The sequence below is a fragment of the Salvelinus alpinus genome, chromosome 29 (assembly GCF_045679555.1).
Source record: "Salvelinus alpinus chromosome 29, SLU_Salpinus.1, whole genome shotgun sequence".
Lineage (NCBI taxonomy): Eukaryota > Metazoa > Chordata > Actinopteri > Salmoniformes > Salmonidae > Salvelinus > Salvelinus alpinus.
Window position 1 is genome coordinate 43,750,033 of NC_092114.1, and position 27,860 is coordinate 43,777,892.

At 42.8% G+C, this 27,860-nt stretch overlaps 2 protein-coding genes across 3 annotated transcripts in view; one reads left to right on the top strand and one right to left on the bottom strand.

The window, feature by feature from the left end:
• LOC139558801 (oxysterol-binding protein-related protein 10-like) overlaps window positions 1-2,862 on the top strand; it is an 84,239-nt gene extending 81,377 nt beyond the window's left edge. For both annotated transcript variants that reach the window (XM_071374235.1, XM_071374236.1), the window contains exons 12-13: window positions 135-288; window positions 673-2,862. In XM_071374235.1, the coding sequence (XP_071230336.1) occupies window positions 135-288; window positions 673-771 (253 nt within the window). In that variant the 3' untranslated portion in view covers window positions 772-2,862. The remainder of the gene's footprint in view (window positions 1-134; window positions 289-672) is intronic.
• Window positions 2,863-11,046: 8,184 nt separating this feature from the next.
• Window positions 11,047-27,860, bottom strand: part of LOC139559061 (dolichyl-diphosphooligosaccharide--protein glycosyltransferase subunit STT3B-like) — a 93,267-nt gene continuing 76,453 nt past the window's right edge. Inside the window, exons 6-16 of the mRNA XM_071374718.1 lie at window positions 26,243-26,341; window positions 23,932-24,078; window positions 20,427-20,475; window positions 19,963-20,117; window positions 19,096-19,307; window positions 15,547-15,734; window positions 13,416-13,587; window positions 12,903-13,076; window positions 12,336-12,449; window positions 11,528-11,734; window positions 11,047-11,273 (exon numbers count right to left, since the gene is read on the bottom strand). Of these exons, the coding sequence (XP_071230819.1) occupies window positions 11,199-11,273; window positions 11,528-11,734; window positions 12,336-12,449; window positions 12,903-13,076; window positions 13,416-13,587; window positions 15,547-15,734; window positions 19,096-19,307; window positions 19,963-20,117; window positions 20,427-20,475; window positions 23,932-24,078; window positions 26,243-26,341 (1,592 nt within the window). The 3' untranslated portion in view covers window positions 11,047-11,198. The remainder of the gene's footprint in view (window positions 11,274-11,527; window positions 11,735-12,335; window positions 12,450-12,902; window positions 13,077-13,415; window positions 13,588-15,546; window positions 15,735-19,095; window positions 19,308-19,962; window positions 20,118-20,426; window positions 20,476-23,931; window positions 24,079-26,242; window positions 26,342-27,860) is intronic.

The following is a 27,860-nucleotide window of genomic DNA, read 5'->3' on the forward strand; positions in this document are numbered from 1 at the left end:
TGTGATGGGTTGAAAGGGGGCGCTGTCAATTACAGAACCTCTAGGTCTCGGGAATGGAATGTCATGCTCTGTCCACTCGTGGGCTCATGACACACAATTCTATACGTTATGTGTCTGTGTCTGTGTCTGTGTAGGCGGTTATGGCAGCATGTCACCAAGTCACTGAAGGAGGGGAACATTGACGAGGCCACGGAACACAAGCATCGTCTAGAGGAGCGCCAGCGAGGGGAGGAGAGGCAGAGAGCTGCAGATAACTCGCCCTGGACACCCAAATATTTCAGCAGAAAGGTACAGTTACGGGAGGAAGTTGAGCCAAGGTTAAATATAAAACTATGGTTGGGGCTATATGTTCAATCCTATCCCTTATCTTGTTTGATCATACCTTCATCTTACTTTTCACCCTACTTTTCTCTTTGGACCCATGAAGTGCTGGAGCTCGGCTCCACCTGGCTGCCCCTTTGACCTAACCTAAAAGATCATGCCTGAGCGGAGTCCCCACATCCGGTTTTCAGCGGGAAAAGGAAGCTAGGTTGAATTAGCTTTATCCCTGAAAACCGGATATATCCAGTTATTGGTACCTCCACTCAGGGTGCTTTGTCCCAAGGTGCAGGAGCCCGGCTCAATTGAACCACTGACGCTCATCTGGTTTTGTGTCTTTGTTCTTGCCTTTAGGGAGAAGGCTGGATCTACCACAAAAGTCTGTGGAAATCTCACGGACACAAGAACCAGACTGCTCTAATGGACACTAACAGAGTGCCTCTATCCCCCTAAATGAAGGGCCAGGCCAGGGGAAGGATAATGATGGAACAGCTTATTGAGGGAGTGATGCCACTCTCTATTGGGACCCGAGATACTGACTCTTAATGACACGGACAAAGGACATGCTCATGTGGATCAAGGTGCCAAAGTGGTTTCCACTTGAACTACGAGGGTGGGCGGGACAAATATCGTTTTTTATAGTGTTCGAGGTCGAGCGTTTAGATTTCTCACTTTGCCAAGGCCATATTTTTTTGCAAATGCACAGTATGATATGATTTGCCACTGGTATTTTGTACCAGTTGTGTTGACGCATACATGGTCCATTTTGGTCCAATCGCCTTTATTTGTCATGCAGCATCAGAATGCAATGGTAGAAGAATGCAGATGGCACAGATGGAATCAGAATCAGAAGGAGTCCACTGCAGTGTTGGTGGAATACAACAGTGATCATGGCAGAGATATGTTTATGTTACCATTAGTTCCCATCCTGTTTTTAACAAATGCTGATGACTAGAAGTAGTCTATTTCCTACCACTTTCCCATTTTACCCATCCTTATCCCATCCCGACCTTTGGAATGAGTTCCGACCATTCCTGAACGGAACTGTCTGCCTCAGCTCTTCCACGCAAACAGATTTCCCATCACTCTCTTACCCACTTATTACGGTCGTAATCCCATACCATCACCGTTTTTTCTTTAGGTTTCCAACGGAGTGTCTATCTCTCCGTGAGGTGTTTCCTCCTTCCAGGGATGTGTCCTTAGGTTGGCATTGACATAACAGAATTAAGCTGGAGCTGTACCCAGCTCACGACTCCCCATGCTAATATCTCAGTGGGCTGCCTCTGCATTGAATATGGATAAGGTGCACAGGAAGACACAGCCACATTCTCACAGAGGGGCACCCGAGAGGTGTCGTCTCTCCAGATGTCATTCTGAATGATATTGTTGACAGGTACAGTGGTGGTGGTGGTGGTAGTAGTAGAGGGGTTGTTTTGGGTCATGCATAGCTATTATACGTTTACATTTTCACAAAATGTACTAACTGACATACAGTATATACTGTGTATATATTTAGTTAAATACTATTTATACAGTGCATTCGGAAAGTATTCAGACCCCTTGACTTTCTCCGCATTTTGCAAAAACACCTGTTTTTGCTTTGTCATTATGGGGTGTTGTGTGTAGATTGATGATGGAAGAAAAAAAATGTTGATCCATTTTAAAATAAGGCTGTAATGTAACAAACGTGTTACATTACAGCCTTATTCTAAAATTGATTAAATAAAACAATTTCCTCATCGATCTACACACAACACCCCATAACAACAAAGCAAAAATTGTTTAAAAAAAATAAAATGTTTGCAACTGTATTAAAATCAAAAAACATATCTTATTTACATAAGTATTCAGACCCTTTGTAATGAGACTCGAAATTTAATGTGGAAAAAGGGGTCGGAATAATTCCAATTGCACTGTATCTGATTGCCTTTATTATATATATTATTCAGCCAAACAACGAATGGAACATTTTTGTTTTTAGTTTGCTCCACATTTTAGTCTTAGAATAGTGATCAATGCTATATTCTCTGGTTGTGAAGTAATTTCAACCATCCAATCTCAACCATCCATGACTATAGACTGTGTGTCTTGCAGCATTACATTGTAGTACTATCATGGTATCGATCCTGACGTTAGTATAATCTTGCAGTCCAAATGAGAAAATCAGCAGGGATGAAAATTAGCGGTTCAGTTTCTTGCCGCTACTGAGTAATTTGGAGAAGTGCCCGATTTCAATTTAAGAAATTACGCATTTCTCACGCACGCCTTTCCTACGCACTTCTCAGTAGTTGGTATTCCCGATTTACCTTATGAAAGTGCCTACCGGGCTTTGCAGGTGTGGTTCCCTTGCACGCACTGAATAAATTAAACTGCTGAATAACCATCCCACTTCCTGGCCAACAGATTTTCTTGTGGACTTTTCATTCAGTAGGGTTATCAATACATTTACCTTAAGCCATCCCTTTAAATACGGTGTACCTTTTTAGTTTGAATTTTGTCATAAGACTCAATAGAATATATTGAAATAAAACCATCTAAATATATGCATATTTGTCTCAGTTTCAGCATGAATTGGTCGATTTAAGAACACTCAGATCTTGTAGATTATTTAGGGTTAGGAAAGTGTTTATGAATCATAAAAAAACAGGTTTGGAGAGCCTTTACACACGAAAGAAAGATAACTGTGGTTTGAGTCATTCAGAAAATTGCCACATTCAGATCTTTAACACATGCTAATGTTGGAAGATTAGTGTACATAGAATTGTAATAGAGAGAAGTGTACAATACTATATCCTGGTCAGTTCCAGGGTTAGTGCAGGCAATAGTGTGATGACACAGCCAAGTATTGTGCCATTCGTTGGGTTCCAACTGTTACGATCGTTCCATAACGATTGAATTAGCCTACGTGTCTTTTTTTTATGATCAACTGTTACTAATGATCCACAGCAACAACCACATGGACGTGACTAACCGTCGAACACTTACTTACGAGCCCTTCCCAACAATGCAGAGAGAAGATTATAAGAGTCCAAGGAATAAATAGAAAAATAATAACACAAGGAATGAATCGAATCAAATTGTATTGGTCACATACACATGGTTAGCAGACGTTCATGTGAGTGTAGCGAAATGCTTGTGCTTCTAGTTCCGACAGTGCAGTAATATCTAACAAATTCACAATGACTACCTTATACACACAAATGTAAAGGGATAAAAATATGTACATACAAATATATGGTGAGCGATGGCCGTGCGGCATAGGCAAGATGCAGTAGATGGTATAGAATACAGTATATACATATGAGATGAGTAATGTAGGATATGTAGATATTATTAAAGTGGCTAGTGATACCTTTATTAAATCCATTTATTAAATGTATTAAATTGGCCAGAGATTTGAGTCTGTATGTTGGCAGCAGCCACTCTGTTAGTGATGGCTGTTTAACAGTCTGATGGACTTGAGATAGAAGCTGTTTTTCAGTCTCTCGGTCCCAGCTTTGATGCACCTGTACTGACCTCGCCTTCTGGATGATAGTGGGGTGAACAGACAGTGGCTGGGGTGTTTGTTGTCCTTGATGATCTTTTTGGCCTTCCTGTGACGGTGTCCTGGAGGGCAGGTAGTTTTCCCCCGGTGATGCATTGTGCAGTCCGCACTACCCTCTGGAGAGCCTTGCGGTTGTGGGCGGAGCAGTTGCCGTACCAGGCGGTGATACAGCCCGACAGGATGCTCTCGATTGTGCATCTGTAAAAGTTTGTGAGTGTTTTAGGTGACGAGGTTGAAGAGGCGCTGTTACGCCTTCTTCACCACGCTGTCTGTGTGGGTGGACCAATTCAGTTTGTCCGTGATGTGTACGCCGAGGAACTTAAAAATGTCCACCTTCTCCACTACTATCCCGTCGATGTGGATAGGGGGTGCTCCCTCTGCTGTTTCCTGAAGTCCACGTTCATCTCCTGTGTTTTGTTGACGTTGAGTGAGAGGTTATTTTCCTTACACCACACTCCAAGGGCACTCACCTCCTCCCTGTTGGCCGTCTCGTCATTGTTGGTAATCAAGCCTACCAATATAGTGTCTGCAAACTTGACGATTGAGTTGGAGGCGTGCATGGCCACGCAGTCATGGGTGAACAGGGAGTACAGGAGAGGGCTGAGAACACACCCTTGTGGGGCCCCAGTGTTGAGGATCAGCGGGGTGGAGATGTTTCCTACCTTCACCACTTGGGGGTGGCCCGTCAGGAAGTCCAGGATCCAGTTAGAGAGAGGTGTTTAATCCCAGGGTCCTTAGTTTAGTGATGAGCTTGGAGGGCACAATGGTGTTGAACGCTGAGCTGTAGTCAATGAACAGCATTCTCACATAGGTGTTCCTTTTGTCCAGGTGGGAAATGGCAGGGTGGAGTGCATTAGAGATTGCGTCATCTGTGGATCTGTTGTGGCGGTATGCTAATTGGAGTGGGTCTAGGGTGTCTGGGATGATGGTGTTGATGTGAGTCAGCCTTCGAAAGCATTTCATGGCTACAGATGCGAGTGCTACGGGGCGATAGTCATTTAGACAGGTTACCTTGGCGTTCTTGGGCACAGCGACTATGGTGGTCTGCTTGAAACATGTAGGTTTTACAGACTGGGTCAGGGAGGTTGTGCTTAGCTCTCCGGTCCTTAACAATTACAAGCATACCCATAACATGATGCAGCCACCACTATGCTTGAAAATATGGAGAGTGGTACTCAGTAATGTGTTGTATAGGTCTTGCTCCATATTCAGGACAATTCTTTTTTTTAAACGGAATTACTTTAGTGCTTTATTGCAAACAGGATGTTTTGAAATATTTTTTATTATGTACAGGCTTCACCACAATCAAAGAGATATCCCTGTCTTTTTTAACAATCTACCAATAAGTTCCCTTCTCTGTGAGGAATTGGTCTTCATGGTTGAATCTGTTTGAAATTCATTGCTCAACTGAGGGACCTTACAGATTATTGTGTGGGGTACAGAGAAGAGGTAGTCATTCAAAACTCATGTTAAACACTAATAGTGACATGTTTACTCCAGAATGTATTTAGGCTTTCCATAACAAAGGAGGTGAATACTTAATGACATTTTAGCTTTTCATTTTTAAATTTGTAAAAATGTTGAAAAACAATTCTACTCGACATTATTGTGTATAGGCCAATGACAAAAAAAATCTATTTAATCCATTTTAAATGCAGGCTGTAACAACAAAATGTGGAAAAAGTTAAGGGATGTGAATACTTTCCCAATACTTTTGGACCCCTAAAATTGGGGGACCATGTGCAAAAAGTGCTGTAATCTCTAAACGGTTCACCCAAAATGAATGAGAATACCCTCAAATTAAAGTTGACGGTCTGCACTTTAACCTCAGTCATTATCTAATTTCAAATCTAAAATGTTCGATTACAGAGCCAAAACAACAAAAAATGAATCAATGTCCTAATACTTTGAGATTGTATATCTAAAACAAATGTCATTTATATTTACAATTCCCTTGTCCAAACGGATTACTCAGTTTATTAATAGATCTTATCAAGTTGTAAATTATAGTGCATAGAGAATTTCTAAATCGGGGAAAAAATAAAGTAGATGATTTTTCTACTTGGAACCGGTAGGTTCGATAGACATTATTCATGGTTTCCTCACGCTTAACGGTTGTAGAATTAAGTTAAGATCAGAATACGGTTTATCTGTAGACATACACTACCGGTCAAAAGTTTTAGAACACCTACTCATTCAAGAGTTTTTCTTTATTTAGGGTAACAAAGCTTGGTAAAATGGCCCTTACACAGCCTGGAGGTGTTGGGTCATTGTCCTGTTGAAAGACAAATTATCGTCCCACTAGGTGCAAACGGCGTATCACTGCAGAATGCTGTGGTAGCCATGCTGGTTAAGCGTGCCTTGATTTCTAAATAAATCAGTGTCACAAAAAAAAATTCCCCTCTGCATGTGTATTTCCAACCGTAAAGCATGGAGATCACCCGTTCACCCACACCGTGGGTGTGTCTCATAAAGACACGGCGGTTGGAATCAAAAATCTCCAATTTGGACTCCAGACCAAAGGACAAATTTCCATTGCTTGTGTTTCTGGCCCAAGCAAGTCTCGTTGTCTTATTGGTGTCTTTTAGTGGTTTCTTTTGTAGCAATTCAACCATGAAGGCCTGATTGACACAGTCTCCTCTGATGTTGAGATGTGTTTTACTTGAACTCTGTGAAGCATTTATTTGGGCTGTAATTTCTGAGACTGGTAACTCTAAATTAACTTATCCTCTGTAGCAGAGGTAACTCTGGTTCTTCCATTCCTGTGGCAGTGCTCATGAGAGCCAGTTTCATCAAAGCGCTTGATGGTTTTTGCGACTGCACTTGAAGAAACGTTCAAAGTTTGACATTTTTCGTATTGACTGACCATGTCTCCAAGTAATGATCGACTGTCATTTCTCAATGCTTATGAGCTGTTCGTGCACCAAACTGAAATACATTCCAGGTGACTACCTCATGAAGCTGGTTGAGAGAATGCCAAGAGTGTGCAAAGCAAAAGGGTGGCTACTTGAAGAATCTAAGATATATTTTGATTTGTTTAACACTTTTGATTACATGTGTTATTTCATAGATTTGAAATCGTCACTATTATTCTAGAAAATAGTAAAAATAAAGAAAAACCCTTGAGTAGGTGTTCTAAAACTTTTGACTGGTAGTGTACCTCCGCTTATTCGATCTCCACCCCAAATGAATAGAAAGCTAGTCAATGCTTAAGTTCAAGGTCAGAATACACAAAGATAAGTGCATTACGTTCCATTTACAAGCGCTTAATTAACTTGGGTCTGAATCGGGCCCCAATTGTGTTCTTGAATTACTAGGGATCGTGACCAGAACTTCTGGCAATATTCAGATGCATGATTTTGATTTGAGTCCCCAGCACACAGAACTCAAGACAAGCGCAGGTATTGATACAGTCAATATGCATAAACACATGATCACTGCCTGATGGGACTGGCGTTTCCTAAACAGGACAGTGACTGTGGCTTAATTGGAAGGATATGCTCACAAATAGATATTATGAATGTATGTACACTAATAAACATTTCATAGAGCACTGCAATGTATCCAAGAGCTTGAACCAAACTTCACTTGGGTAAATAAAACATATGCAACACCATTTTATAACATACACTACATGGACAAAATGTGGATTTGGCCATTTTAGCCAAACCCATTGCTGACAGGAGTATAACATTGAGCACAGTCAAGTAATCTCCATAGACAAGCATAGGCAGTAGAATGGCCTGTACTCAGTGAAAAAATCCTGGAAGAGTGGAGGTTGTTATAGCAGCAAAAAGGGGGGGACTCCATATTAATGCCCACGATTTTGGATTGAGATGTTCGATGAGCACGTGTCCACGTAGTGTAGGTTGAATAGGGTAGGGATTGGGACATTGCCAGGGCACGTTTCTTGTCATAATTAAACAAAAACGTTAAATGCTCCCAAGTAACGAGTCAGTAAATGAAAATACAGAACAGCTATAATTTGAAAGCTAGTGCTGCCATCGTGTGGTACATTTACATTCTCTGAACCCTCAGTTTACAGCGCCCTCCACGAATATATACCATTGGTAAATATGTCTGCCGTTTATCCGCTTGGTCTTTCATTTAAAAATATTCACAAAATCTAACCTTTAAAGTAAAATGATAGAATTTTTTTTAAATATTTTTCTGCAAAACATGTGCCACTATTGGCACCCATAGAAATCCTTGAGTAAAATCTAACTGAAGCATATTCCCATTCATATTTTACGTTACGTTCACCTGAGTGATTAGGAACACTTAAGTGATAAGCCATGACTTCCTGTTTCAGTGGGGTATAAATGTGACACAGGCCAAGTTCCCATAGCCATCCATCACTATGGGAAAGACACGAGAATACAGTAACGTGTGACAAAAGGTTGTTGAGCTGCACGAAAATAGCTCAAATGGTTGAAAATGGCCATTTCCACTATCAGGGCAATACTTAAGTTTAACGCAACTAGAGATGTAAACAATCGACCACGATCAGACGCCACCTACATAAAAAAATCCTTCACCATCAAACAACAAACAAGTGCCTAAAGTTTGCGAAACTTTACTGGAACTTTGAATGGGACCAGGTTCTATGGTCAGATGAGACCGTAGAGCGGTGGGATTGGCGTAGGCAGAAAGATGGCCATGCAGAAAAGTACCTCATCCCCACTGAAGTATGGTGGTGGATTTTTGATGTTGTGGGGCTGTTTTTCTTCCAAAAGGCCCTGGACAACTTGTTAGGATACATTAAAACAAAATCTTACTGCCTCTGCTAGGAAGCTTAAACTAGGCCTCGGTTGGATCTTCCAGCAGGACAATGATCCAAAGCACACCTCAAAATGGTTCACTGACCACAGAATCAAGGTTTTGCCATGGCCATCCCAGTCCCGACATAAACCCCATAGAACACCCGTGGGATGAGCTGAAGATGAGTCCACAAGTGTGGACCTCGGAATCTGAAGGACCTGGAGAGATTCTGTATGGAGGAACGGTCTCAGATCTCTTGCCATGTGTTCACCAACCTCATTACACGAGAAGACTCAGAGCTGTCATCTTGGCAAAGGGAGGTTGCACAAAGTATTGAATGAAGCTAATTGTGGCACAAATATATTTGAGGAATATATTTTTTTCTTTGAATTGTTTGACTTTAATTAAAAGTTCAATATTTTTTTGAATGAAAGCCCAAGAGGATAAGCAAAGATATTTGATCATATTTACCAAGGGTGCCAATATTAGTGGAGGGCACTGTATACCCAGGCCTTTGACTGTTATAGATGAGATATTTCCATATAAAAAGGTGTTTGTGCTTCAGAATGAATTTGTATTGTATTGCACTTTAAAAAGTGGCCTTGTATTCCCGTCTCACTGAATACGTGTTTCCTGGAATTGCCTGAAGCCTCTGATCAACTTAGTAAAAGCAGCCCGCCCCCTCCCAAAAAAACAAACATGTTCCTAGAATACTTCAGGCAAACACCTTACAATTAGAAATTGATAGTAACACAATTGGGAAAGTGAATAATTTGAGGACCAATTCTTACAAAGTTGAACCTTTTATTTACTCTACATTTAAACATGTTAACTTGGAAGGTGAGGGGGACCAGGGTTGTTAGATAAAAAAAAAAAAAAATCATCAATGTGGTGGTGTGGCAGAGCGAGGAAGAGAAGGCTGAGAACCCAGAAGAGGAGAAAATAACTAGTCCACCATCCAATAAAAACAGACAAAATAAACAAGGTAACAGGAAGGCGAACAACCTGTACACTTTCTATATCATATTAAGGCTTAATCCAAACCCTTTGTCTCCTCACACACATTGACATTGTCTGAGAAAACCTCTGATATAAGCAGTTTAACATAATAAATAGGAGTTTCTCAAGTGTGTGCTTGAGCAAGGCGGAAGTATGGCGTTGTATGGAGGGCCATTAAGTGAAAGCAGTAACACAATGCTGTCTTTCTCAGAGAAGCTCAAGGGACAGAGAACAAAGCAATTTTTATATCCAAAAGGTGAAATATCACTTCTGTGTTTAAAGGAAACACAAAATAAGTATCAAACAAAAGAGGTAAACAAATGAGAGGTAAACTGAGTGATTGAAGATGTCAATTTAAAACAAAAAAAATATATTCCTATAAAGTTTATGTGTAGACTGTCTGATGCGTCACCCCCCCCCCCCCCAAACATCCACACTTGCGTACACACATAGGATCCTTCAGTGTTCAGCAGATTTTGAATTCACAACAGGCCCAGTAGTGTTAACAGAGGGCACCACTGCTTTGTCCACTCACTGGCAGCCATCTTCAGCACTTCCCTGCATTACTCAACAGCATAAACATGTGTATGTGGACATGCAAAAACGACTATGAGAAGACAGATGGACATACTAACGTGGTGATGGAGACCAGCAACGAGGCAATAGGCTCACGGACGAGAACACGCCCCTTGCGGGGTGGAGGCCTCTTTATTAATCACAACTTTTCTTTTACATAGAATTGCTTACATTTTTAAACCTAGCAGCAGAATATACAATCTAAGCAATTTTTCAAAGGGGGGGGGGGGGTTCTTAAATTCACATTAATTTAAACAAAATCTCAAGTCCCCCCTAACGAGAATGATTGCATTCACTGTTCTAGCTGCTGCCATAAAAAAAACATCAAAGTAAAGAGAAGAAATCATCTGCGTATTTAAAAAAAATCACCACAATAATCCAATATATTACAACCCTATCAGACATTTTCTTTACATAACATATTTACATATTAGGCCTTTTGTTTCCTAAAGAATTGTCTCGGTGATGACAAATTAGAGCCAAAATAATGATTAAAAGTAACCATCAGAAGTAAAATCAGCTGGGCCTAGACAGTGGAATTCCTCCGTACGCGTGGCAGGAACATGTCCTCGCTTCCTCACTCTCACAAAAGAAAACACGTTTACATGTGCCAAGGAGCTAAATCAAGGGCTCTTTGGTGCAATTGCTCCTAGCCTCCTCAGTTTCCTTTCTTTGTTTTGTCCCCCCCTCTAGAATAAGTTAAATGTACCACAAAATGTACGCTCACCCCGGGCTTCAGCAGCTCAGTGCCTTGCCACACATTCAAGTACAAAGAAGAAAAAAAGAGAGCATGACAAAAGATCCTCTGGATAAAACGGACAAAAGGTTCTGGGGCTAGCCAGACATGACACTTCACCCTCCCCACCACAGGGGGTGCTGCGCTCAGAGGACTAGCCCTCGAGGCTAAGTGCTCACATTCCATACAAATGGGCATTCTTTTTCATTGGTAGTTTTCTTAGCTAGTTAATTTTTTTGTATTTTTGTGTCGTGTCCGTCTTCATTATTTCTTGTTTAGTTTCTTGCCTTTCTTCAGGACCAGCTTATTCCTGATGTGTCCTCGCTTCCTCTTAGCAGTCTGTGCAATAAAACAAATTTGATTTACAAATCCATTTTCAAATTTGCAACTTTTTCCAACATATCTACTCATCTGAATTGGAGCACACATTAACAGTAGGAAATAAAAGTGAGTTGGCTCACATTTTATGAACATTTCCTTTTGGTGGCTAAAATTTGAGAACAAATAATCATAATGTAAACTCACTACGCCCGTATCAGGTGTCTTACATTCCACTAGCACAATGAATGCTGAGAGACGTGGAAGCCTTGTACCTTTTTGGAGGTGTACTTCTGCCTGGGCACGACGCTGCGGAGCTTGTGCTCCAGCGGCTCCCTGTTCTCCAGCTTCTTCACCTTGTAGATGCGCACCAGCCAGTGCTCCGAGGTGAACGCCTCCTCAAGGTGCTTGAACGCGATGTCCTTGTTGCCGATCTCGGCGTTGCGGGTGCGGTCGAACCCAGGCGGTGTCCGGAAGTCCAGCTGAGAGATAAGGACGGCAGTAGGTGGGGTTGAGGGTGTTGACGAGGTCAGCTACCGACTGAGCAAAAGTGAGTATGGTGCTTGTGTAAAGGTTGATTCAACCTTCAAAACAAGTGTTGTTTTTCATCTTACTTCATTATCAGGCTCTTTCCCTGCTCTTTTAAATCTGTACATTACTTCACCTATGCCTCCCTCCACCCTCCTTCCTTCTGATAACTAATTCAGTCGTTCCAGTCTTGTTCCTGTCACTTCCTCAAAACCAATCTTTTCCCCCTTGCCTTTATCCTGCTCTAAACCCGTCTCTCCATCTCCTCTATGGGTTAAGCCATGAGACAAAACTTTGCTTGGCTGGCTGTCTCTGGACACTACTGAAGCAGCCCACTGATCCTTCCTCCTCTTCACTGAGCTGCTGGCCAGGCAACACGCAGCTCCCTTTAAGTACCTGGCAGCTCTTCTCGCTCATATCTCGCCTGTACCTGCCAAAGCCTGTGCATTTGAGCGCTTTCCCTCCCACGCTTCTGTCAGCACGTCCTTAAGCCCCTCTTGTCCGTCAGTGCTTACTTGAAGCTAAAGTAGGCTACAGTATTTCCCCACTGCTCACCTGCATCTCGCCGAAGCGGTAGTAGGACATCTTGTACATGAGGCAGTTGAGCAGGACGGGCGAGCCGGCCTTGTCCACACGGAACTCTCCCTGAGGGGTGAAGTAGTCACTCTCCTGAAGGGCACAAGGAGGGAAGGCAGTGAGCGAGAGACACTTGGGGGTTCAGACCAAATCCCACATTTCTTCAAGGATACTTACTGATCTCATCAAATATAGAGACTGCACTTAATAGGGGAATAAAAACTGAAATACATTGCCATCTATGATATGATGCAGTCTTACAACCCTCAATAGTTCAAGTTCATCTCTTTGATATTCAAACTCACATGGGAAATAAATACATTTACAAATCTGCATTGGATATCAGATACTTTGTCCAACGACCAAGTGCCATTGAATAAAATAAACATGGCGAGGAACAGCAATGTCCTTGGGTTTGCCCAGACTGATAGAATCCAGTAATTGAAGTGTTTACCCAGGTTCCTCAGCATAACAAAAGGATCATAAATAGGAGTGAATGAAGGCCCTTCTGTATCGTGAGGCAGTCTCAAGGAACCGGGCACTCACCCGAATGTCCTTGGGATGCTCTCCCTCCGCTATCCTGACCATCCACAGGAACTTGTTGATGTCGTCGCCCGAGTAACCAATCACGCCCCCGAAGATGATCAGCACGTAGTCCACGTCCAGACTCCTCATGATCTCGTACGCTGCGCTCTCATTGGACGACATGGCTTTGCCCACCTACAGAAGCGAGAGGGAAGAACGGGAGTTTGTACAAGAGAGAGAGAGAGAGGAAAGAAGAGATGCAGGTAGATAGAGATGGTGGGAAAATGAGAGGGAGGTAAATGAGAGGGCGGTGTAAGTACTCGCTTTTCAAAGTCGTGCTGGCTCTGGGAAAATCAATCAAGTCATACGAGCAAAAATAATCCCACACATTACTGCAGCTCCTACAAGTGAATGTATTGAATTCATTGAGAAAGGTTAGAGCCAAGAAGCTTATCTACTTTGGCGCACGAGGCCTGCGTTGAATCAAATCTTCAAAACCTCCCCACTGCCCCCTTTTGATGTTGTGTGACGCACCAGTGCTATATGACTGTTATTCCATGTGTTGTTGTCCACTAGGGTGGTTCGATTAGCCATGCCAGCTATCTGGTAGCCGTAGTCCCACCAAGACATAACCCTCGCGTGCTCGTCTGTGTTCTGCCTCAGCCAATAGTAGGCCTCCCTGAAGTCATCCAGGATGTTCCTCGTCCTATGGGGAATGACAGTGTTGAGGAGTTACGGAAAGGACAGCCAGGCAAACATAGATCACATAATAAGTTACCAAACCTATGAGACGGGGATGACACAAGTTGTAGCCACCAATGTTCCCCTGAATTTTTTCAGCACTGAGCAAAGCTTCAGGTCTGCTGAGAGAACGTGAACACTGTGCAACTCCCAGCGTGTGTTTACTGTGAACACTGTGCAACTCCCAGCGGGTGTTTACTGTGAACACTGTGCAACTCCCAGCGTGTGTTTACTGTGAACACTGTGCAACTCCCAGCGTGTGTTTACTGTGAACACTGTGCAACTCCCAGCGTGTGTTTACTGTGAACACTGTGCAACTCCCAGCGGGTGTTTACTGTGAACACTGAGGCTGTACCCGCTTTAAGTTACAGTTGCCGAGTAGGCTACTCTGGCGATCTGATCATAACATAGACCTACCAGAGTGGCCTACCATCAAAAACAAATCGCATAACATTTGAACATTTGTCATTCAGTCTACAGTAGCAGCCAATTTGTGGTGTCCAATGTAGGCCTACACTCCATGAGACTTTTGGGAAAAACACCACTAGGGCTTGACATTAACCTGTTTATCCACTTGTCCTTCAGACAAGGAGGCGACTGCAAATGTTGTGTTTGTTGTAAGAAACCATTTCACAAAATAAAATGCATTATTATTCTCATACCATTATTATAGAGAATCAGACAAATTATGCCACCCTCTGCCTATTGGCTACTTCGCTTATTCAAGCCTGTCTCAAAATACACACTGCCCCTTAAAAGGCAAAATTTTTTATCTTTACTGGACAATTTTTTCACAGTCTAGAAAAGTACACGTTTTGTGCTCTTGTAAGCAGCAATCACTCCCCCATTGCCCACTACAAATGATCTATAACTGGGCAAGCACATCTACTCACAGACCCAGCTGTCAACAGTCCAGTTCAAAGTAAATGGCACAGATCCATATATGGCAATGTTGTATTTGCATATAGGCCTACTGCATCTCCAATTGGCTATGCCGCACTGATCTGTGTAGAGTACGGGCTGAGTCATGCGCAATAGAATCCTAATCCTATGCGTTCTACCTACAAAAAAAATATCTTGCATAGTTTGTTGTGTTTCTCTATGTTGCATTGAAAGTGGCTAATATTGTGTTGATTTGATCATAATTGCCACAGTAAAGGGAAACGTTGATAGGGAAAACTCCAGAATGTTGTGTGAAGTTCAATCTCTGTGGGCTGATATTTCTGCACTCTGCGCAGAGGTCCTAGGGAGCTGTGTGGTAGTCTCGGGGATACTTTGCGCCCGCTCGTAGCTTAGAGGGAACATTGGTACCCAAATAAATATATGTATGAGAACTTAAGTGTCGAAGAGATAGACTTTCTCCTACTTGCGCGTCACTTCAATGTCTAAACCTCTAATTGGAAAATAGACAGCACACAAAGTCTGGCAAACGCACACGTCATCCTCACATCGAAAGAATAGTACATTACACTTGGTAAATTATTGAGGACCACTCTGTTAAGAGTTATGGGACAAGACGATAATAAAACAATGCAGAGTTACACAACAACAATCAGGCTAACGCTCACCAACATCACAACTTTGACCTGAAAAAATACGACTGTGCATTTCTGTGGGTGTATGCGAGTGAGAAAGTGTGCGTCTGTGCATTTGTGTTCCCAATGCGTGTAAATGTACGCTGCCGTCAGAAAAATGTGGAGCTACGCTTGTATGCGCGGAGTGTAATGTGTGTCTTTGTCTACATTCTACAAGTAAATAAAAAACTGCATGGTAGTCGGTCCATGTGTGGCACAAAATCGGTAGAGCAATGGCGCTTGCAACGCCAAAGGTTGCCGGTTCGATTCCCATTGGGCCCACCCATGCGCGTGTGCCTAAGGCGCTTTGGATAACAGCGTCTGCTATATATTATATTGTTTGTCCTTACCCATCGTTGTTGTAGGAGGCCAGCACCACACTAGGACTGGAGTAGGCGTTGCTGGTGACCCATGTGCAGTGGACTGCGAACATCATGAGCAGCATCAGCATCAGCATGGTCACTATACTCTTGATGTTGGGGCCCAGGCCCTCCTCTGCTTTCTCCTGCTCAGACACATGCTTACGCACCTTTCCTGCCTGCAGAGGGAGACAAACGCACACCACATCAACACACTGGCCCACTAAAAACAGACGTATCAGAGTTGCAATACAAAACAGAGTGAAATTGGACATTATTTTGTAACTCCTTACAGGAATATGTATATTGGCTAAACACAGGTAACTGCCAAAATAAAGGAAACACCAACATAGTGTCTCTTAATAGGGCGATGGGCCACCAGGAGCCAGAACAGCTTCAAATAGATTCTACAAGTGTCTGGAACTTTAGTGGAGGAATGAGACACCAGTCTCCCATGAGAAATCCATCATTTTTTTTTTTTTTTTGGTGGTGGAAAACACTCAGGCGCCGCTCCAGAAACTCCCATAAGTGTTCAATTGGTTTGAGATCTGGTGACAGACAGCCACGGCATGTGGTTTACATCAAACCATTCAATGACCACTCGTGCATGTTTTTCCTCCTTTGAGAAAACAACTGAAGGGGGGGGAGATTTAGAAACACTTCCGCGCAAGCAGTTTATTCCCACATTTTCTTGATTGACATTTTTGGGGGGGGGGGTGGACTTGATTGACATTTCACTAAATTGTTTAGAGCCAGTAACACAAGCGTTACACTGCATTCCCTATAACATCAGCTAAACTGCGTATGCGACCAATAAACTGAGTTGATTTAACAAATTGAGTGACTTGTGCACAAATTCCTCATTTATAACCATTGCGTAAATTTCACACTAATTATCTGCCTGCTCCATTTATGAAAAGATTACGTCAAATATGGAGGTTTATAAACTTGACATGCATACACATGTTTCCGTTATACTGTATATCAGATCGGCTGTAAAAACGTAAACGAGCACTAAAACTCTGCCCGGAAATCACCCCTAATGTGAAAATAGTTTTGGACCTGTCAACAGAACGTTTGAATTCAACGATGTTATGCATTGATTTTTCTCCCCCAACTTAAATACAGTATACTGGACTACCTTGTGAATTCTGATACATTGCCTAAGCAACTCAAAACAAATTGAAATTACAGGTGGCTACAATACAGTAGTATCATACATACTTCAAAGTAAAATATAAACTGTCTTGATGTTCATCTGTAAGGCTATAAACCACACTGCCTTTTGGATCACATAAAAAAACTTGACATATATAACCTATCTATTTACATACACTTAGGTTGGAGTCATTAAAACTTGTTTTTCAACCACTCCACACATTTCTTGTTAACAAACTATAGTTTTGGCAAGTCAGTTAGGACATCTACTTTGTGCATGACACAAGTAATTTCACTTATAATTCACAATTCCAGTGGGCCAGAAGTTTACATACACTACATACACTAAGTTTACTGTGCCTTTAAAAAGCTTGGACAATTCCAGAAAATGATGTCATGGCTTTAGAAGCTTCTGATAGGCTAATTGACATCATTTGAGTCAATTGGAAGTGTACCTGTGGATGTATTTCAAGGCCTACCTTCAAACTCAGTGCCTCTTTGCTTGACATCATGGGATAATCAAAAGAAATCAGCCAAGACCTCAGAAAAAAAATTGGAGACCACAAGTCTGGTTCATCCTTGGGAGCAATTTCCAAATGCCTGAAGGTACCACGTTCATCTGTACAAACAATAGTATGCAAGTATAAACACCATGGGACCACGCAGCTGTCATACCGCTCAGGAAAGAGACACGTTCTGTCTCCTAGAGATGAACGTACTTGTACGAAAAGTGCAAATCAATCCCAGAACAGCAGCAAAGGACCTTGTGAAGATGCTGGCGGAAACAAATACAAAAGTACCTATATCAACAGTAAAAAAAAGTCTTAATCAACATAACCTGAAAGGCTGCTCAGCAAGGAAGAAGCCACTGCCCCAAAACCGGCATAGAAAAGTCAGACTACGGTTTGCAACTGCACATGGGGGCAAAGATTGTATTTTTTGGAGAAATGTCCTCTGGTCTGATGGAACAAAAATAGAACTGTTTGGCCATAATGACCATCGTTATGTTTGGAGGAAAAAGGGGGATGCTTGCAAGCAGAAGAACACCATCCCAACCGTGAAGCACAGGGGTGGAAGCATCATGTTGTGGGGGTGCTTTGCCTCAGGAGGGACTGGTGCACTTCACAAAATAGATGGCATCATGAGGCAGGAACATTATGTGGATATATTGAAGCAACATCTCAAGACATCAATCAGGAAGTTAAAGCTTGGTCACAAATGGGTCTTCCAAATGGACAATGACCCCAAGCATACTTCCAAAGGTGTGGCAAAATGGCTTAAGGACAACAAAGTCAATGTATTGGTGTGGCCATCACAAAGCCCTGACCTCAAGGCTATAGAAAATTTGTGGGCAGAACTGAAAAGGCGTGTGCGAGCAAGGAGGCCTACAAACCTGACTCAGTTACAACAGCTCTGTCAGGAGCAACGGGCCAAAGTTCACACAACTTATTGTGGGAAGCTTGTGGAAGGCTACCCGAAAAGTTTGACCCAAGTTAAACAATTTAAAGGCAATGGTACCAAATACTAATTGAGTGCATGTAAACTTCTGAACCACTGGGAATGTGATGAAAGAACTAAAAGCTGAAATAAATCCTTCTCTCTACTATTATTCTGACATTTCACATTCTCGGGAGAGGCGAAGGTCGAGAGCCGTGCGTCCCCCGAAACACAACCCAACCAAGCCGCACTGCTTCTTGACATAATGCCCACTTAACTCGGAAGCCAGCCGCACCAACGTGTCGGAGGAAACGCTGTACACCTGGCGACCGTGTCAGCGTGCACTGCGCCCGGCCAGCCACAGGAGTCACTAGTTCGCGATGGGACAAGGACATCCCTGCCGATTTAAACAAGTGACTATGCACATCAGCAAAAACTGTGTGCATTAAGGAAATAGACGCCTGGTTCGAATAGAAGCCCGTCTCTAATAAGCGACTATTATGTTCAGTGATTTTAAGCAAATAAATGCCTGGGCTATTAATTGAAGTTTTAGGATACTTCAGTCACTAGAAGATGTGCGTACGCATGTTCTAAAGTTGGCATGGAGGAAAGGACATTTTCACGTCGAGTTCAGTTTTGATAAAATTGCTGCACGCACATTTTGTACGTACATATGCATAGCTGGCGCTGGATATAATGGTGTTTGACACATCTTCAATTTCTTCTTAATTTCTAATTATAAGCATCGGCGTAGCACGCACCCCCGTGAGGAAAGGGTGCCCGCAACCCCCCAAAAAGAACCCCGCAACCCCCCCCCCCTGTTTTTTTTACAGTATTGAACAGCATAACCGTCGGTATTTAAAAATATACCGTTTACACCATACCGGGGCATCGCCCAAGCCTATTAATGAATACAGGCCCTGGACTGCGGCGACTCCTCCTGACCTTGTCATAGAGGTTCCCTGAGCTCCTTTTGTCATCCTCGTCACTGCTGTCCTCTATAGGAGGGTTCTCCCTCTTCATGTCGTCCCCCAGGTAGTGCTCGAACACACTGGAGAAGGCGATGGCCGACAGCATGCACACCACCGGCGTCAAGGTCAGCATCAGGCGCACCATCACCCCGGCAAAGTAGACCGCGCTGATGGCATAGAGAGCCACTGGGGGGGGGGGGGGGGCAGAGAGTCAAAAAAGATTAATTTGAATTAAACAGCGTTTAACCCCATGTCAAAAGTACACGTTGAGGTGCACAACTCAGGTCTTCAGGGGTGTTTATTTATCTGAGACCGACTGATTTAGAGCTTGGTTATCAGTTGTGCAGGCTCTCGGGACAATCAATGACAATTGATCAATTTAAAGGAAGAAAAAACATTTGGCAATTGTTTCATTAGTCCATTGTTGACATAAGCAAAACATTTTGGGACGGTCAGCAATCATAATGCAAAACGCAGCATCATACGGGGATGATCTCTGTATTTTTTGAAAGTTACATCATTTGAAAACTTGATTGCTGACAAGCTAAAACATTTTGGGACTATGTCAACAATTGACTAATGAAACGAATACCAATAGATGTTTTTTTGGGTGGACTTTTCCTTCCAGTTCAAGCGTAGCCCTAATGCACCGGAGCAGTGGGATTCTGTTCTGAATTCCCCCTTCCAGTACAACTCCTAGGAACAGGTGTGTACAGTATATCAATAACATGACGCCCTTGCTTTAATGCATATTCCTCTCAAAAATCACCATATTCCCCTCCAAATATTCAGATGTATTCAAATGTTGAGTATCGGTGTGTTTTAAAGAGCTCCGGTTTACCGAAGACGCGCTCGTCGTTGACATTCTTGATGCAGAACCAGAGGCCTGCTGGGAAGGTGCAGACCAGGATGTGGAGGTCGAAGAAGAACGACACCCAGGTGGTGGGCTGGTGCTCCGACACCGACGCGATGATGGGGATATGGATCTTAGCGTAGCTGGAGGGGGGGGGGAGAGACAAACATCTGGTACTTCAGGGAATATGAAGACTCAAGAAACCACCTCAAAAAGGGAGTGTAAACAGAGAGCGAGAGCGCTGCTGTCAGCAAACAAAACGATTTATCATTGTTTAATGCAGAAATCAGACACGCTGCAGTTCATGTACAGAATGTAGCCTAAGCGTGTTTGGGAAGAAAGAGACAACGCTAGCATTTCCTTTGAGACTATGGATGGCGTAAGCCCTTTCGCAGACACACACACACAATTCAACAACCGTTTCATCGATAGGAAAAGTTAGGAGTGCTTACCCGGTGTCCCACAGCGAGTAGAATCGCCCACTCCACGGAGCGATGTAACCTAAATGAACAAACAATCAATACACAGGACTGGGAACTTGGAACACACACACACTAGTCTCATTTCACAAGTGGTTATGACGCAGACTTTTTGGCGTATGGTTGGAAACTGGTGTGTGTCTGACCGTGTAAGACAGTTAGGGTAGTGTACAAATATAATGACAAAGTTAATAGAGGCCCTTGGGGTGCGGGGCCGTTCAATTATGGTCCTCAAGTTCCCGAAACGCTTCAGGTTTTCACCATCATCCATTCTAACCAGGGACTCATTCCAACCTGGGACACTAGATAAGTGCAATTAACTACAAGGTAGAGATTAAAAATAAAATTAGCCCCTCAGGACAGGAATTAAATAGCCCTGTTTTAGTGGGTCAGGTATCTGTTCAGTAGTAGGGCATATGTGGGTCGGGACTCGAGAGGAATGTTGACTAGCGGAGGTTAGAAACATGTTTATTGGGCAAGGTACATGAGTAACAAAGGCTCTCACCAGTACAAGCTAAATGTGTAACAGAGATAAAAACACTTAGCTATTATGGTATGAGGACTAGCCTGTGCAGTTGTGCGTGTTAGTTGTTTATACCTGATCTACATGTACACAGGCATGTGCAACTATGGTATACGAGGACCTGTTTGTGTTAGTCAGGTGTATGAGTAACAGTGAGGGTATATAGACTCACCTGTGGTACACCTGATCTACATGTACACCATATACAAAAGTATGTGGGACACCCCTTCAAATGTGTGGATTCGGCTATTTCAGCCACACCCGTTGCGGTCAGATGTATAAAATCGAGCACACCGCCATGCAATCTCCATAGACAAACATTGTCAGTAGAATGGCCCGTACTAAAGCGCTCAGTGACTTCCAACGTGGCACGGTCATAGGATGCCACCTTTCCAACAAGTCAGTTTGTCAAATTTCTGCCCTGGTCAACTGTAAGTGCTGTTATTGTGAAGTGGAAACGTCTAGGCGAAACAACGGCTCAGCCGCAAAGTGGTAGGCCGCAAGCTCACAGAACGGGACTGCCGAGTGCTGAAGCGCATAGAGTATAAAAATAGTCTGACCTCGGTTGCAACACTCACTACAGTTCCAAACTGCTACTGGAAGCAACGACAGCAGAAGAACTGTTCGCCTGGAGCTTCATGAAATGGGTTTCCACGGCAGAGCAGCCGCACACAAGCCTAAGGTCACCATGCGCAATGCCATGGAGTGGTGTAAAGGCTAGCTCGCTGCCATTGGACTATGGAGCAGTGGAGACGCTTTTCTGGAGTGATGAATCACGCTTCACCATCAGGCGGCAGTCTGACGGATAAATCTGGGTTTGGCAGATGCCAGGAGAACACTAACAGGTAAGAATGCATAGTGGCAACTGTAAAGTTCAGAGGAGGAGGAATAATGGTCTGGGACTGTTTTTCATGGTTCGGGCTAAGCCCCTTAGCTCCAGTGAAGGGAAATCTTAACACTATAGCATACAATGACATTCTAGATGATTCTTTGGTGCAACAGTTTGAGGAAGGCCCTTTCCTGTTTTAGCATGAAAATGTCCCAGTGCACAAAGCGAGGTCCATACAGGAATGGTTTGTTGAGATCGGTGTGGAAGAACTTGACTGACCTGCACAGAGCCCTGACCTCAACACTGTCGAGATAAATTGGAACACCTGCAAGCCAGGTCTAATCACCCAACATCAGTGCCTGACCGCACTAAGTCTCCACATCAATGTTCCAACATCTAGTGGAAAGCCTTCCCAGAAGAGTGGGAACAACTACATATTAATGCCCATGATATTGGAATGAGATGTTTGACGAGGAGGTGTCCACATACTTTTGGTCATGTAGTGTATGTCACTTTATGGTATACAGGAACTGGAACTTGTAGGTCAGGTGTATGTGTAACTATATGGTATATGAGGATTTGGTTTTCAAAGCAAGGTGTATGTGCAATGTTGGGGTATAGGGACTCACCTGTATATAGCTGATAATATATATATATATATATATTGAGGAAGTCAGGTGTATGTGTAACTAACTGTAAGGTATATGATGTCATGCTTCTGTATGTCCGGTGTACATGTAACTAACTGAAATGCCTGGGGTCAATAAGTATTCAACCCCTTTGTTAAGGCAAGCCTAAAGTTCAGGCGTAAAAATGTGCTTCAGTCAAATAATAAATTGCATGGACTCACTCTGTACCCCACACATACAATTATAAAGTCCCTCAGTCGAGCAGTGAATTTCAAACACAGATTCAACCACAAAGACCAGGGAGGTTTTCAAATGCCTCGCAAAGGGTACCTACTAGTAGATGGCAAAAAAACAACTGACAGAATATGCCTTTGAGCGTGGTGAAGTTATTAATTACACTTTGGATAGTGTATCAATACACCCAGTCACTACAAAGATACAGGCGTCCTTCTTAACTCAGTTGCCGGAAAGGAAGAAAACCGCTCAGGGATTTCAACATGAGGCCAATGATGAATTTAAAACAGAGTTTAATAATGGCTGTGATAGGAGAAAACTGAGGATGGATCAACAACATTGTAGTTACTCCACAATACTAACCTAAATGACAGAGTGATAAAAGGAAGCTTGTACAGAATACAAATATTCCAAATCATGTATGACTTGTATAACCTAGTTACACAAGATCTAGGATAAAAAGGTATCCTTTTTGCAATAAGGCATTAAAGTAAAACGTCAAAAAAAATGTATCTAAGAAATGTACTTTATGTCCTGAATACAAAGCATTATGTTTCAGACAAATCCAACATTGAGTACCACGCTTCATATTTTCAAGCATGGTGGTGGCTGCATCATGGTATGGGTATGCTTGTCATCTGCAAGGAGAAACAGAGCTAAGCAAGGGCAAAATCCTAGAGGAAAACCTGGTTCAGCCTGCTTCCAAAAGACACTGGCAGACAAATTCACCTTTCAGCAGGACAATAACCCAAAACTCAAGGCCAAATCTACACTGGAGTTGCTTACCAAAACTACATTGAATGTTCGAGTGGTCAAGTTAGTTTTGACTTAAATCGGCTTGAACATCTATGGCAAGACTTGAAAATGGCTGTCTAGCAACGATCAACAACTTGAGACAGAGCTTGAAGAATAATGTACAAATGTAGTACAATCCAGGTATGCAAAGCTCTTAGACTTACCCAGAAAGACTCACTGCCAAAAGGTGAGTCTAACATGTATTGACTCAGGGGTGTGATAACTTATGTAAATATCTGTATTCAATTTATTTGCAAAAATTTCTAAAAACATGTTTTCAATTTGTCATTATAGGTTATTGTGTGTAGATGGGTGAGGAGAAAAAAAACGATTTAATTCATTTTGAATTCAGGCTGTAACAACAGAAAGTGGAATAAGCCTGAGTACTTTGTGAAGGGAATGTATGTGGTAAAGGAGGACATGCTGCTCTGTAAGTCACGTGTATGTGTAAATGGTATAGAAACTCACCAGTGTAGGTGAGATAGATGACGGTGAGAAACACCACCCCAGCAGCTAGCGACACCCCCAGGAAGAAAAGGGTCTGGAATTCCTGCTTGGTGAGCCTGTCCTTCAGGTACTGCAGCAATGCATATGCCTGGAGCAGTGCAAACACGCCTGCAATCAGAGAACGTCGGCGTTAGCACATTTTTACAACAACCGTAACAATTTGGGTCTCATGCGAGCAGGTTTGATGGTTGTCTTACTATAGACGCACTTACACACTGACGCTGTAAATAACGCAACATATTTGAATAACAGGAACTGTTAAGACTAAAATAGGATCTCTGTTCTGTTATCTGATGTCGCTCTCTTGTGGAACTTCATGCTAATTGAACAAAGCCCCAGTTTCACGGGCAAAACTGAGGCCCACTTCCGATGTACGACCCCCCCCCCAGCAGCATTCCAAGGTCACAACTCCACCAGAACCCAGAGAGCGGGCAACAATGTAAAAATACCCATCGCTCTGATGCTTTATTCTTTCCCTTCCTGTCCCCGTCACGCTGGCTGTTGCTATAGACACGCCGCCAGATGTTGACGAGCAGCTGCTGCCTGTAGCCAAACACGCCCAGACCTTTGAGAGAGTGAAGGTGCTTTTCCATTCCTCAAAGCCCACGTCGCTGCCGTGCTGTGCTGCCCCAGTCACCCGCATAACAAACACCACTTCAGAAATCAGACTGAAGCTACATTAGACTAAGAGGAACATAAATGTATGCTTTACAGCTACATAATCTTGTTACTAGTGATGTGACAAATGAAACGATAAAGAAAAAAATCATAAAATTACACATTAATTCACAATTCTGTTGCACTGCTGCCAGCAACAGTTTGGGTCGCGTGGTGCTTCCCTTTCAGATGATTAAGCATTGCACCTGTACTACCAATGTTGTACCTAAATTCCACCTCACAAAGTTTGCATTTCACCACCTAATCACATAACTTCCATACAGGACTTCGCTGCTGTCGCTTGACTCTCTGCCAATTTTCCAAGAGTTTGTTCCAAAAATAAGTGAGTCCTCGACTCTCATTTCTAAAAGCATGCAGAATCGACTCCTGAACTCCTCCGATTCAGTATTTTTTTAACGGAAGAGACTGATAGGGGCATTAGGCGCATCTAAATCGGTAATCAACTGTGCACTAGGCCTATCTATCGGTAATCAAAAGCTTAATCTTCAGTAAAGCAGGGCCTATCATCAATGAGTAGGCTAGCATATTCCACACGCAACAGACTGAAGGAGGAACACACGCTTGTGTCATTAGTGAAGAGAAAGACCAGGCAAGCTAGCGTGAGGGAGGGGAAAAAGGGCCAGGCAGAAAGAACCGTGCACATATGTCTTGGAAATCTGTATATCGCAATGTCTTGTCGCCTCGCAAATACACCAAAGTATCATAAGGTTAATCTCTTCCTCTCTGGTTTTAAAGTGCTACACATAATTGTTTTATTTTTGCATTGTAATTACAGAAAATGTCCATAATATAGCTGGTGCTAATAGTGGAATAACGGTGTTTCACGGTATTACTTACCCGTCAGTGTTGTGATTGGCTGTGATAGTCGTCTATTGATTCCTCCCACCGTAGTGGCATCAAACTAGGAAAGCTGTTCTGACTTTGTGGCTGTGTTATCTAGTGGAAATCACTAATTTCCTGGTTGCTAAAATTCTACATCGTTAGCTCAATTTCAGTTTGTGAGAAAACAAGCACTGAACAGTGTAGGGAATCATTGTACCATCTACATCTATGAAATACATTTTCTAAAACACAAAATATCATTTTTACAGCAGTTTGAAGGTGGTGGCCAAAAACCGAAAGTACAGCTTTCGGAAAGTACAGCTTTTTTCGAAAGTACAGCTTTTTTCCAAAGTACAGCTTCAAACAGCTGTAAAAATGATATTTTTTGTTATCAATCCACTATTAGCGCCAGCTATATGACAGACATTTTCTGAAATAAAAATGCAAAAATAAAAATTAGCCTCGGGGTTTAACTTAATGCTGCTTTGGTGAATTTGCGGTAATAGTGGAGTGTTTCAGTCAAAATAGAGTTACTTTCGGTTTTGGTCCACCAGCTGGGACCGTTGGCGAGACGGGAACACAAAGTGCATCAACGAAATGGTACAAAGGCACTGCCAATACAAGAGAACAAATGCTTGGTCATGGCCCAATGTCTCTATTGAAAACGAGGTCATACCTGGTTAAATAAATAAAAATTATAGAGCGGTTTGCGTCTCATAGCGAGTCGTGTCGTGAAGAGCGCAGTAGACTAAAAGGGGGTGGGGGGGCTTACCTGCTGCAGCCATGTGCTCGCTGGTTCGGATTGGCTGGAAGCCCACAAAGGGGATCTGCATGGATAGCACCAGGCCCACGATGTAGAAAGTGCTATAAGCTGAAAGAGAGAAACAGAAAGAGCGAGATGAGATCAAACAAACAAAAAGTTGAACACAGATACGGTCCCATTCAAAAACCCAATCTCACTTCAGTTTGGGTTGTTAAGGAAAAGCGCCTTCTCCCTTTAGGAGGTATTTAAATGTGCATTGATAGGAGTTGCATTGAGACTGAGTGGGACTAAATACAATAACGCCTCATCTGGAGAAATTTACTGAGAACATAGAAGTGGGCAAAGAAAAGTGCAGCGGGGGGCCTAGCATGAGCCGACGGTGCAGTAAAACTGTAGAAATCCCACCTTTGTAGCTGATCTGATCCTAAGGCATGTGCCCTAATTAAGATTTCATACTTTTCTGAACACTGGGGCTTTTTGAAGTGACTGACAAGCCCTGAGCACTCTTGACTGATTCATTTTTGCCTGTTGACTGATGGAGGTAAGAGATGAACTGTGTGAAATAGAATTGCGATTAACACAGACAGCGCACTTTTGTTCAAGGACTAATTGTGCCAGCGCCGATGCCAATGAGGCATCTCGTTTTTAGAAGAGCTTTCTCTACGGTATACGAAGGAGAAAGGTTAAAACTAGATCAAAACGAGATGGTTGTGAAGCAAGGACTTACACAAGATGGCTGCTTGAAAAACGACGCAAAGCCCTAATCTATTAAAGGGTGCTTGAAGTTGACAGCTCCTGCGTTCGAAGCATAAATATTTCAGAACAATAAAAAATAAAAAATGGAGAAAATGTTCTGCATTAACAAACGGTTCTTGTGGAAGAGTACAAAGGCACTGCCAATATCCTTTTTTGAGGAAAATGCAAAGAGATTGAGTATAGCGGGGGTCAATGCCCTACATTTTAAATAGGGACGTCATTTATTTTCAAAGCGCCCAAGAACGGGGTACTGTTTACCTTGAGTATATAATCAAGTGTAAATGATGCTTGATGCTAAACCATTTATCTTGACCCAGCTAGCCTGCTGTTCCTTCAGCTTAGCTAAATATGTACTGCCCACGACGCTGCAGCATTTCTGCCTGTCTGACAATGATGCGATGTGTTCTGTGAGCTCACAAGGACAAAAATAAGTCTGGTTCTTTGATCATTGGTTTACTCAGAAATAGAGGCAATTTACAGTGTGATATACGCAGTCAAATTCATAATTAAACTCAGTTCTCAGTCACATTCAGGAGAGCAAACAAGTATTTGTGGTTGTTTAGAGAAAAACAGGTGTGTGCGGTCACATCTCTTTAGCAGATCGTTTCTGACCACAAACCTTCTGAGTGTACAAAACATCAGGAACACCTTCCTAATATTGATTTGCACCGCCCTTTGCCCTCAGAACAGCCTCAATTCTTCAGGCCATGGACTCAACAAGGTGTTGAAAGCATTCCACAGGGATGCTGGCCTATGTTGACTCCAATCCTTCCCACAGTGGTGTCAAGTTGGCTGGATGTCCTTTGGGTGATGGACTATCCTTGATACACACGGGAAACTGTTGAGCGTGAAAAACCCAAGAGCGTTGCAG